The following is a 12,981-nucleotide window of genomic DNA, read 5'->3' as shown; positions in this document are numbered from 1 at the left end:
CCCCTGCAAGGGACAGTCCAGCCCAAGTTGTTTTCACTGAACCTTTCAAAAAATTCAGCAAAACTTGTACCTTTCCACTGAGTATTTTACTGTCACCTCTTGTAATGGGGTTGCCTCCTGAACTTCGCTGCAACTTTTCTGTTGGGCACTGCAAAGAAGTGCTAAAAGAAAGTTTTGATTGGCTTTTTCCTGAAACACCTTACCTGGAGTAAGTGAAGCAATGAGACCACTGTGCCTGGGGTGGTCTGATCTATGAAGAGGAAACTTGAGAACAACTTACATGAACAAGAAAGCCGCCCCACCAAAACTGCTGTGTTGGCCACACAACCATTCCTTATAGCACATCAAGTTTTTTTATGCTCTTGCCTCATCTGCAGGATGGGCCAGTTCATTGTAATCTGGCTTTGGAACACAGCCTTAGTAAAGTGGCTTGAGAAATTCATGTAATAAAAATAAATCTTGCAAGAAGCAATGCTGGTAATTGCCAAAACACAAGGTTCCTTACATTACAAATTCTGAGTTGACCTGAAATGTGGCTGATGGTGTTTTAGTTGGTTGGGGTTTTTTTTTAGAATTTATTTTCCAGTTTTATTAAGCTGGTCTAGACAGCAAGAAGCCTGGGAACTCATGCTCTGCATTGGGCCTTTGCACACAAATTACCTACCCCAGTGCCAGCAAATCCTGCTACAGGCAGAGAGTACTAAAAACACTGAAATTACAGGGAAAGTTACTGTAAAAGTAGAGTTCAAACACCCCAGGCTATAGAGATGGAAGAGATATTTGTCAGAGAATAGAGATTCGTGTCTGTCAGATAAGGGTACTGTGCAAAATGACCAGTATGGGCTGCATGTTTCCTCTTCCACCATTTCCTATAGGGCCTTACTTTCATCTAGTACAGCCTCAGTCCTGTGCAAACTGAAACCCATTGTGGAAATTAAACCAGTATAAACCTGACTCAGATCTAGGATTGCCCCAGTCACTTTAAGTATCTAGAAGTCTCAACAGTAGCAAATTGAAATTCTCATGGTCATGGCAATCCATTTCTCTTTCGCCTTCCCAAAGCCAGTGAGTGCTGTGGCATTTATGTAGCTGTTCAGTCTCACAGGTTTGTAATACAAAAAGGGACTTTACCTGAGAGGACTGCACTTCAAGAGTGGAGATGTTTAGAAGGCAAAATCTACAGCAAACTTCTGTGCTTCCCTTTGAGGTTCTGCTCACCTGCATTGCTTCCTTCTGTAAAGCAATTCCCTTTTTACACTGAACCCACCTCACACCGACTCCTTGATCTGTACAGAAGTGAAAAGCCTTCCCACAGTGGGTGCTGACTGAAAAAGTCTTGCTCTCACCTAGACTGTTACTTCCCAGAGACATTATCCATGAGGAATATAAGTGATGCTGTATTTTACACCTTACCTGTCTGACTGACCTGCTGAAACTGGGATTTCCTGGGGTGATGGGTACTATTTTGTACAGTTATCCACCACTCTGGGATAGGAAAGAGCTTTTGTATTTCCCCATCAAGCCTTCCAGGAGGAGATCCAAACCAATTAATTGTTTTGAGACATATTTTTGAAACGGGATTAAATAGAAAGAATTTCCTAACCTTAGCTGAATGGAGCATTAGCAAGAACACTGGTAGCCCAAGTCATGGCCTAGGCCTCTGTACATTTTAACTAGAAACCACAATATTAAAACCACCATTAAATACTTTAAATTCCTTCATGGCTTGCTGCAACATCAAAAATAATCCTTGCTGAAGCTGTATCCTTGTTGTATTAAAATAAAGCTTCATCACATGTCTGCAGTACAGAAGTCTGCAAGCCAAGATGTTGGATGACTTCTAAAAGCCAAACTACCCAGCACACCCCACCACTTTCTCCAGGCCTCACTGGGGTACTACAAACCAAGGGGCTGATTTTTTCCAGTCTGATAAAAATAAACTGCTACCCACAGCTTTTACAGCATGGCTAATGTTGAAGATCTTTCCCAAAATAAATTACATTTCACACCTCTGACCTTCATCAGCCAGGCCAGCAGCACCATGTGACTCAACTGTTCAGCTCTGCACGCCCCACACCTCGAAGGACACATCCACCCTTCCCACAGGCTGCTCAGCAATCCCCCATCCTTGACACTCTTGAAGGGATCTCAACACATGCATGTTGTGAGACAACCCTACAAACAGAACCCCTCCATAAAAGGTATTTAGTGCCACAGGCACAACACCAGCACCCACAGACTCCCTGTTCCTGCCTCTGCCCAACAACCACAGGGACCAGCCCTCTTTGCAGGAGGAAATGAGCAGAGAAGCAGAGCCAGTGCTGGTGTATTATTCCCAGTTAAACAACCTGCCTTTCAGTGAAAGGAAAACTTTGTGCAGACACCACTCTCCTCTATTCATCCTCCCAAATGTCACTCAGATGTGTTGGCACATTTCAAGAAGATGTGACAGCACATCAGTGATTTTTAGGTATTTTGTGTGGACTGGGGAACAGAGGGGCAGAAGGACACACTCCTCTTCCCCGAGGGTTCCACAGGACAATTCAGAGATTGCATTGCTGATGCAGAGGAGTTTCAGTCACTATCAAGTCACGGAATTTCTCACTCACTGGACAATGTATCCATGGGAGAAAGCTCCAGGAAAAAAAAATAGGACTTTATTCTGCTTTTATATAGCTTTTCATTGTTATCAGCTCTCTAACCACAGAACAAAGTCCTGGTTTTTACCATTCTCTTCCAGGAAGTGACCTTGATTTCTCTCTCCAATGATGCATGTTTGGTGTCAGAAAAAACGCCACAAGAAAAGCTCACGATCCTGGGTGGAGAGGAAAGAGAACAACTATCTCCAGTCAGGACACCCAATGGATCCCATTTCCCCTGAAGCCAAATGTTTCGCCCATTCCAACAGGGCAACACAACAAACAGTGAACAGTGAGTACAAGAGAACAAAGCAGCAAAGCAGGAGGCCAGAGCTCACAAACAGATGGTAGCAAACAAGCAAACAAAAGGAAAACACAATCACCAAGCACAGAAAATGATAAGTCTGTCTAGTTAACCCCCTTTCTATTGACCTACAGATTTCCTGAGACAGACAGATGTGAGACCACCTTCGTCACTGACATGCTGCTAATGGAACGGACATTAAAATGACCTTCAAGTGACAACTCGCCACAGGATAACCGTGACAAATGCAGCCAGATAGTCATCTCCACCTTGTCTGCAGACACGAGATGACATTCCATAATACACTTGTGTCAAAAGAAGGAAAATGCTGGATGGTCTTTTTAATGGGTTTGTCTGTAGCAAAGAGACCCACTGGGGATCTAATTTACAGAGGGAGGACTTGACAGAACGAGCTTTTGAGGGAGCTGTGCGTGCGTGTGCATGTCTGCCTGCTGCCTGGGAAGGCTGCCTCAGGAAAGTGCATCCAAGGCTGCTTTTACAGGAAAAGTCACCATATTCTTGTAAAATTATAGCAACTTCTCTAAAAATTGGTCATCTTGAACTGCAAGAGACCACAACAGCGAAGGGAGATTTGAGGAGGATGGCAGCTGAGTGAGGTGAGAAAAGGCAGAGTCCACAAAGCAGAAATAAAGCAGGGCAGGACAACTTTGAAAGGCCAGAGAAGTGTTTCCATCACATAAGAAATTATCAAAACTCTAGCTGAAATCTGCTAGGATCTGCTACAAAGAACCCACCAGCACCAGAGCAACCAATCACAGGTATTTGGAGTCATTCGAAAGGTTTTTAGTTTTGTTTTCTTCCTCGACCTCCCCCTGGCTGGACCACTGCAGCTGGCTGAGCAGTCAGGCAGGTGGCTGGTGATGGAAGTTCATCTCCTGTGACATTTTCCCCATTTACTTGCACTTGAAATCAGGACCCTTTTGAGACCACAACACTAGAAAAGGTAGGAAATACCAAACTGCCCCAGAGCATTACAAACAAACATTTCAATGCATTTATTCCAACCATAGACAAGTCACTGTTTTATACCAACTAGGAGAGCACGGCCATTCTCCATCCCTTGAACTTCAGTGCTTCTCAGCTGTTGAATTGCTTTCCAAATGGGCATTTAACACAAACAGGAATAACAGGAAAGAGGAGGTGCTGTGACAGCTACGGAAAAGGGCTCATAAATAAATAAATCCAACTGGTATCCACCTGCTCAGCACCAGCACTGCCAGTTGTCAACACTTCCAAGGAGAATAATAATGAATAAATAAGACCTTGCTAGAGCTGAAGTTTCCTACCTTTCACCACTCTACAGACTGTTTCAAGCCTTGTGTCATCTAGAGATCATATAGACCCCAATGCAAGTTCAAGCAGCATTTCTTCTTTCAAAGCCCTTGGCTCCATTTGTAACCTAGAGCTTAATTCACTCTGTGGCAGACTCCTGCTCCTGCCAGGTAACCTCCCAGAAAGAACACATGGACTGAGACACTGGATTACATGCACACAAGTGAAAACACGTTTAACAACTGCAACCAGATGCAAACTTAGTAAGCAAATTAATTTAAAAAAACCCCAGACTGGAGAGAAATCATTCATTACAGCCATGGAAAGATTATTTCTCTACTCAAGCATGTGTGTTGTGCCTCTTACAGGGAATGACACATTTTGGAGAGTGGAGGAAACATCAGAGTATTTAAACACAGGCAACTTATCACAGTGCAAAAGTCTACATGAGACTCGCTCAGGATGTGACCGCAGGACCGAAGGGCACAGGAAGAACAGCAGCTGGCTGAAGTGACAGGAATGACCAAGATGGAAGAACACAACTCATTTCAGATACAGAAATGTTTAATGGCGTTAAAGTGCTACTTTAATGGGGACCATATGCTAACATTTAAACACAATTCCACTGCACTGCTAAATATGGTTGTCTTTATTTTTTTACTTTATTTTACCTCTTTTTACCCAACCCTATCTAAAACAATAAAATAAAATCTAAAGGACTGAAATTAACAACCCATTCAAATCAGCAATAAGTTATGAATTTTATAAAGCATTTTTTCCTCTTTTTTTCTTAGTAATGAGGGGTAATTAAATTACTTAAGGATATACAAAGTTTCAAACAATGCCATAGGTGAAGACTCTATTAAGGTTTTTAAAACTTGGAAAACAAAATAATCCTGGCCATTAAAAAGACAAAAATAAAAAAGCAAAGCCCTCAAAGTGCAGGTTAGAATGCTTGTCTTGGAGAAAATTAGAAAACATTCGCTATAACAGCTCTGTGCACCTGCACAGATAAGATGGCAAGGCCCTTGGGAACAGGACGTGCAGTCAAAACGTTACATTAACATGAGAGACGTGCTGAGCTTAACTAGGTTAACTACTGGACTGGAACTTCAAAAGTCAGCAAAGGGAATGATTCTAAAAAGAAAACTGAAGAAACCCCCACCAAACCTGGCCTCTTCCAGCTTAGCACAGCTTTCATCCATTGTGTGCATGGCAAAAAAAGGATCTTTGCATTTCATTGGGTCAAGTGCTTCATCAAAACAGAGATCTTTTCATGGCATAAATTCATATAAAAGACATCTAAGGTTTCATATGGACAAGCTCTAAAAAGATGCATCAGACTTGGGGTGTTTTCCCTCCCAACACATTTACAAATGTTTATCAAAAAATCACTTCAAATAAAAAGGTCATAGTGGCTCAGTATCTGGGCATGACTGTCTGGTGTGTCACCTCTCGAGTGCTGGTTTCGCTCTGCCCTCAGCTGGCCGTGTGCCTGCGAGGGGCACACATCTACCGGGGACCTGCTGGCGCTGGCACAGCCCCAGGCCTGACAGCCCACCCTGTGCTGGTAGATTACAGGTGGGTACCTCTCGCTTTAGCCACGCTTCAGAGGTACTCACTGTTTAAATGATGTCCAACAGAAAGCTGAGTTGAATGGTGTTCTCCCCTGAACATCGCTGCCCCTCTCCCTCTGGGCACAGAATGAGACCTCCATCATTATCGGCACTGTTATTCCTGGCTACGTAAGCCTTCTTAGATTTCCTAGTACATTATGACAGCATTAGATTGTGGTAAACTCTAGGATACAGTCCTTTTAGGACCACAAAAGCTCTTCAGAAGGGCCTAAATTCGGTTGTTCAATCTGAATGCAGTGTAAGAAATTTTGACATTTTTCAGATCTCATGACAGAAAGAGAGGGATGAGTTTCTAGTATCCTCTTTCAAACAATTTCAAATAAATTCAAAACAAAGTGTTTCATCACTAAGGTCTAGATCCAGGTCCCACAGAAACAAACGGATTTCATTGACTGCAAAGGGACTAGTATTTGGCCTAACTTTTTGCCAGCAGAAATTGGGATTGGTAACATGACCAAATGAACAAATATGGGTTTCTGGGGAGGCATCCTTTACCCAAAAAGCTTTATATACAGGTCTCTCCAGGCCTAGCTGTCAATATGTCAATTCTGAAAGAGGATACTGGCATCTAGGACCCAGTTTGATCATCCCAGTGAAATAATTCACCCTGCACTGTTGTCTCACTTGTTTCTAGGAAGCAAACGAGAGCTTGACACTGGCGCTGGAGTAACCCTCATCACTCCCAATACTCTGCAAGCTGCTGTGATCATCAATGTCACTGATGCTGGTTGTGCTGATATTGTCCACTTCTCCATGGGAGAACTCTGTGCTTTCAACGTCCACTTCAATCTCTTCTGGAAAGGGAAATGAGAGAAATGCACACAGGTTAGCACTACACACCCAACTGCCCCCTTCGTGCCAGTGAGCTCCTGGGGCTCCCCTAACACAGGGAATGAAGCGGCCATCTGGCAGGTTCCCCCTGGGATAGGATGGGCTGGAGTCATGATTTATAAGAAGACTAATACCAGCTTGGAGTTTTTGTAGGGATTTAGCAAAGGGGTTTCACTCCTCCACATGCCAACCACACTGTCAGCGTGGTTGAGCCACCCCACATCCCGAGCTTGTCCCACTACCTCTTTCTTTGGATCTCTAATACCCCAGTGTTAGAAAAAAAGAAGAAAGAGATAAAATTGAGTGCAAGAAAGAAAATGGAGCATGAAGTTAACCCTAAACATGCTAGCTGCTTGACACTATATTGCCAAAGCCAGGACCACACACAATTACCGTGGATTATCATGGGGATCTGAGTTACTCTCACAAATGCTCAGTGGATTTTGGAACAGACATCTTGTTTTTAAGAAATACTTGAAAAGCAAAGATCTAATTACCCAGGTATCTTTGTTCCCATATTGTTCCGGAATTTTCTAAAGGATTTTGTTTTAAACTACAGACTCACACTCAAACTATCTATCATCTTCTGTAAATATCAAACCATCTATTGTGCCTAATGGTCTGTCCACTGCAGGGATATTTTTAAAAAGGAAGTTATCTTAATTCAGTTAGCCATTCAGATGTATCTAGCCAGTTTTGACTGAAAAGGTGAACTCAGTGGGAAGTTTGGTAGCGGGGCTGGGGGGTAGGTGTGTGAAACATTGGTTCCAGTCTTATTAACATCTTCTTACATTTTCCTCTTTGTGCTGCCAAGAGATTCAGCAGACCAAAAATCACAATGAGCATCTCAACTTTACCATCTTTCAATGCCATGGAAATCAGATCAAGCTGACAGCAAGAACAATTCTTCCAGACTTAGAACTCATGCAAAATACTAAACTCTCCATATGTATGTGTGTGTATGTGCCTGTGTGTGAGCAGAATCAGCAACCTAAACACCAAAGGCCATGAGAAGGGGAAGCTGAGAGCTAAGAAATGGATGAATCTCATTCTCCCACTTCAGAGTCCTGGCAGTTCTGTGCTGGTTCAGCAACACCCACCTCGCTCCGAGTCCGAGTGATCCGAGGAAATGGTAGATCCAATGCTGTCCATTCGTATTCGCTCTATCTCCTGAGGACCCTGTAGTTGTTCCAGTCTTCTCTTTAGGAATCTTTGTTCTCGTTCCAGGTTCTCAAGCTGGTGTTGGCTTCTCCTTTCAGCCTCTTCAAGTTTCTGACATGACCAAATATAACTCAGTAATTGTTTTTATCCTTTCTTCCTTCCCTCCCACCTCCACTGCCCTGCCACCTGCCTTGCTCTGACCTTCCCAGTCCCAGAAGGATTCAAGCTACAAGTGCCCTGAACCAAGCTGCCTCGCAGTCTCCAAGCACAATGCCTTCTCCCCACATCTTTCCACCTCTCAGGTCCTGATAAATCATACCCATTAGCACAAAGAGTCTCTGAGGACTGAGCCTCTCCAGGGGACACGCTGTGAACTGCAGCAGTGAAGGTCACTGCAGCCGGGATCGGACACCTGCACTACCGCCTCTGCCCACGGCGGGGCCTCGCACCCCCAGACCAACCACTCCAGCGTTTGTTACCAGCTGCTCCAACATAAAAACGTGGCCCGGGAGTTCTGTGCTCCTTACTGCTTGGTTTAGAAGGATTTCTCAGAAACAGTTTTCTATTCAGTGAGTGATTTACATAACCTACTACAGATTTCTTTGATCACAGCTGGGAAATCTACCAGGGTACTGTTCTTTGTTTCCTACGACAAGCACATTGCATAAGGAGGAGTCATTTCAGGCTAACTCTGTCCCTTTGGCAGCACTTTTCCTCCCTCATCACCCATCTTCCCTCTCTATATCCTGACCTGCAACAAAGTATTTCAGCCTCTCCCAGATACTGACAATGCTGCATTTTCTTTTCACTTTGCCAAAAGTGGAGCTGGAAGAGCTAGGCTAGCTGGAAGGTTCACACATGGAACTCCAGCAAGCCAAACCTGTCTCACACTCTTGTGGTTTGTGCTAATGCTTTGGCAGTGGAAACTCAGTAGCACACCAGAAAAAAAAGCTGTATTTCACATCAAAATGCAGTCACTCAGCACTAGGTATGTTTTTCTTTAAAGAGATACAGCTGTCAACAAACGATCACAATACAGAACAAGATCCTTGCTCTTCAAATCCATCATTTTTGTAGTTAAGGAGTTCATTAGACTCTTCCAACAATGTGGCTTGTGGCAATGATAAATGGCTAAGCAAGGGGGCAAAGCTTGCTTGCTCTATTTATTTATTTATTTATTTTTTAACAGTGTCACGTTTCCTTCAACAGAGTCAGCTCTAGGCAGAGAGCCCACACTGAAAGCAGCAGAGAAAGGCAGCTCTTACCTTGATATGTGCTTTGGCTTTGTTGAGCAGCCCAAGCGTGGTGTGCCGGGTGCAGTCTGGTCCGAGCGGTATCAGAACTTTTAAGCGTTCTAGACACAGGCGGAGGTGGGCTCGGCTGCAAGGGGAGAACAGGAGGATCAGAGCCATGCTTTCTGCAAGGGAATGTAATTTCTCTCACTTCTGCCCCGCTATGAGGCAGTTTTCAGGCTTCCCTGTTTCCACGCTTCACAAGATTCCCCTCAGGTACCAGCACAGACTGCTGCTGAACTATTTACGCCTCAAACACCAGCTGCTCACCAATACTTTCATTATTGCTAACCTCTGACAGACACTGTTTATTTTCTTGCTGTCTGAACCGATAATCTGACCCATCTGGATGAACTTTGTGCAGGGGCAAAGGCACATAGGAAAATGGTACAAGTATCTTACGGATTTCCACTCTCTCTGAGCCATTTGCTGTCTGTTTTGCTGAGAACTTTTGTGAAAGCAGTTTTGAATGACTGCTACCCCCTGCATGCTTTGTTCATTGCCAGCTCATGGACATTTGCTATAAACTGACCCAAACACCTTCTTTTTGCATGAAATTAAGGTCATCAATGAAAAAATGGTCAATTCCAAACACTGAAACAATCCCTGGTGGCAATTCAAGGAGTGAAAGGCATAGTAGTTCCCAAGAACTGCACTCTTACTCCTTCCTGGGCCCAGGTCTGAAATGCTGCTAGGGGTACAAGGTCTGTGGGAATGAGAGAACCCAAGACCTTCCCCCGGGCAGACTTCTGACCTTGGCTCACATCTGCAAAGACAGGCTCCAGCACAACAGCACTGCTGGTGATATGATCCATTTTCTGCAGAATATGGCAACATGTTCTGGGGTAAATGGCTCAGGCAGTAGTGACAACACACATCGTCCTCGGGCTGCAGAGGAAAACTGTTCCCACTGTCTCCTCCTCTAGTTCACATATGCAGGGATGAACGCCAGATTTATGGAAAACTATCGAGTGTGGGTTGCCTTTTTCCCCTCCCTCTCTCTTTCCCAGACATTAATGATTTATGTCCAAAGTTGTCATCCCAATCAATAACACAATGACATCAGCTTTACCATTCACATGCAAGAAACACCAGTGCAAAAGACTCTTGAAAGCCTATCCCAGCCCCTGCTCATGCACAAAGAAACTGAATCTTAGCCTGATCCATCTCAATGCAGGGGAACGAAAAAAAAAAGAAAGAAAAAAAGAGCATGGACAGTTCATTTCCATTTGTTTTTCAAATGCACTATTGCACCCAGTTTGAAAGGGGTGGGGGAGAGGAGTCTGTAATCAGGCAATTATGTCAGTGACAAGCAAGGATGATTAAGGGTGGAAGGGTCAGGGGTTTTGCTGATGAACTGTCAGCACAGGGGAGTGTTCACTGGCCGTGCTGTAGATGTGAGCTCCTCACAGTTTCTACCATAAATCTCTTTACGAAGGGTTCATCATTCTGTTTCAATAAGTCACAGGGCTGCATATTACCAGCAAGAGCCTTGAAGAAAGCATGTTTTCCATTAAACATTAACAAATACAGGGGTGGGGAAAGGGAAATCATAATCCAAAAATCAAACTGAAAGAACAGTAATCACATCAATCTAATCTCTTACTTCTCAAGTTGCTCTAGGGCAAACCCCACTGTCATTAAACCCATATGGTTGACGTGGGGGGATTTTTTTCTACCTGGAAGCCAGTTTTCAACACAGAGCTTGGTCAGAAGTGTGCACCCACTACAGGTGTTTGCCCTGTGTCTCATGATGACCATAAGGGTAAGCAATGAAAAAGTATTGCTGGTTCACACTGGCACTACAGCTCATGTCATGCCTTGGGAGACTGGATGCTGACTTCTTGCACAGAAATGAAGAGGAGCAGGATCTTGTGGTCAAAGACATTCTGGGGTTTGAAACCAATTTTTGGATATGGCACAGACTTCCTGAATGGCCACACAGGCAAGTCACTGAGTCATAGCTGTCAGAGCAGCATGCGTCTCCTCACAGCACAAGTAGGAGCTCCAGCCACACACTTCACCTACAGATCAGCCCAAGTTAAAAACTCAGATCGAGCAGAACTCAGATCTGAGGGCTCCACCTAACAGCAGACTGTTACACAGCATCTGCTGCAGGCAGGTACCACAGACCTGGAGGTAGCTCCCAGCCCATGGTGAAAATCAAATTATTTGTGTAACAGGAAAAAAAGTTTGGGGAATCAACATCCAACCAGCGACAAAGACATCACAGTCTACTCTTCAATGCAGAGAGAAATGGACAACACATGTACAGCCTGAGCTTCGAGCTAATTCTCAGCATTGTGTTTTACCAGGAACTGGGAAGGGGCTGCACCAGGAACTGCAATTCCTGGAACCAGTGATCAGCTTCAGATAGGAGCAAGCACTGGCTGGATTGCTGAGACAGCAATCAAAAGGGTGGCACTGATCTGCCACGTCAAAAGCTGCGTTATGTGCAGACTGAACAAGATCAACCCTGTTAAGCACCTGAAAGCTACAGGCAATGGTCCAGCCACGTAATAAAACCTTGAAAACCTTCCCATTGTGCCCCAGGACCAAGGTGGAGTGAAGAAGGTTACTGCTTGTCCCAGGCTCCTGCAGACCATTTTCAGAGAAGCCACTGCTGCACCTGGCTCTGCTGGCTGCTGGCCAAAGGCTGTGGCTTGCAGCAGGGGTGATGGCCCTTGCCAGCACACCAGGCATCAGGAGGGGCCACCTGCCTGGGACACGAGTGTGGTATGAGCTGATAAGCTCACAAGAGCACAGAGCACGGCTCGGGCTGGAAGCACACTGCAGGGGCAGGTGGTGCTGGCTGAGCTAAGACAGGTCTCAAAGAGGTCTGACCAAAGGCGTTACTTCTGTGCTGCCACTGGATTTTCCCCCTATAAATTTCACTATTTCGCACTCCAGGCTGAGCCACACTGGGATGGGAAGGAGCAGCCAAGCCTGTAAACTGTCCTGGTATGTGAGCACGTTGCCTTCCTTCAGAGAGATCAAACTGAACAACTTCCCCAGCTGTTACCCCTCTGCAGCATTCAATACTTTCCTTATTTTTTCATTTTTAAAATCTAACCCAATCATAGTCCCTGATCTCTCTTAATTTCCAACAGCCCCAGTGGACTATGATGGGTTCTTAAACCACAGAGCACACACCGCAGGTCTGACAGACTGGTGGGTGCATCAGAAATAAAACTCCAGAGCCCTGGGAGCAGATGGAGTCACTGCTCACCAAACTAGATGTTGCACAGAGGGCTATGGTCTAGCTGACAAAATGGTGAGCGGTCAAAGGTTGAACTCGATGGTCTTGAAAGTCTTTTCCAACTGAAATGACTTTGTGATTCTTTGAAAACCATCACAGAAGACTTAGCTAAAAGACCATTTCAGAGAGAAAGCAATTGCAAAGCCATTAATCTTTCTTATCAAGTCCTGGAGCTGCCCCTGGGCAGCTGTAATTCCCCAGGTCAGGCCATGATGTGAGTGTCTTTTCCCCTTGTTTACCTGGATTCTGTTGCAACATGGCTTTGACAATGCTGCAGGCTCTTGTTTTCAATGAAAATACCAGCATTGTGCAGCCTCCAGACAGAGCCAGACGGCTTTCCATGTAAACCACTGGATTATGCCAATATTTGACGCATCTGCCAATATCTAGAAAAACAAGTCTAAAAGCCCATATTGTTATATAACAGAGAAACAAGGCAGGCTTGGTGCAAAGGGCTGCTGCCTCTCGCTCTCTTGATCCTGAGGAAGACAGAGGATGACAGAAGGAGAATTCCAGTTTCAGCAGAGGCTGAAGCTTTTGCATGCTAGCTGCAGGGGAGATGGGA

General features: G+C 44.7%; 1 protein-coding gene across 2 annotated transcripts in view; it reads right to left on the bottom strand.

Moving 5' to 3' along the window:
- Positions 1-4,782: 4,782 nt before the first annotated feature.
- MXI1 (MAX interactor 1, dimerization protein) overlaps positions 4,783-12,981 on the bottom strand; it is a 55,420-nt gene continuing 47,221 nt past the window's right edge. For both annotated transcript variants that reach the window (XM_064431264.1, XM_064431265.1), the window contains exons 4-6: positions 9,131-9,245; positions 7,805-7,976; positions 4,783-6,667 (exon numbers count right to left, since the gene is read on the bottom strand). In XM_064431264.1, the coding sequence (XP_064287334.1) occupies positions 6,504-6,667; positions 7,805-7,976; positions 9,131-9,245 (451 nt within the window). In that variant the 3' untranslated portion in view covers positions 4,783-6,503. The remainder of the gene's footprint in view (positions 6,668-7,804; positions 7,977-9,130; positions 9,246-12,981) is intronic.

Source organism: Passer domesticus, chromosome 8 (genome assembly GCF_036417665.1).
Source record: "Passer domesticus isolate bPasDom1 chromosome 8, bPasDom1.hap1, whole genome shotgun sequence".
Taxonomy (NCBI): Eukaryota; Metazoa; Chordata; class Aves; order Passeriformes; family Passeridae; genus Passer; species Passer domesticus.
Note: the sequence above shows the minus strand (reverse complement) of the source record. Positions and strands in the feature narration are given on the sequence as shown.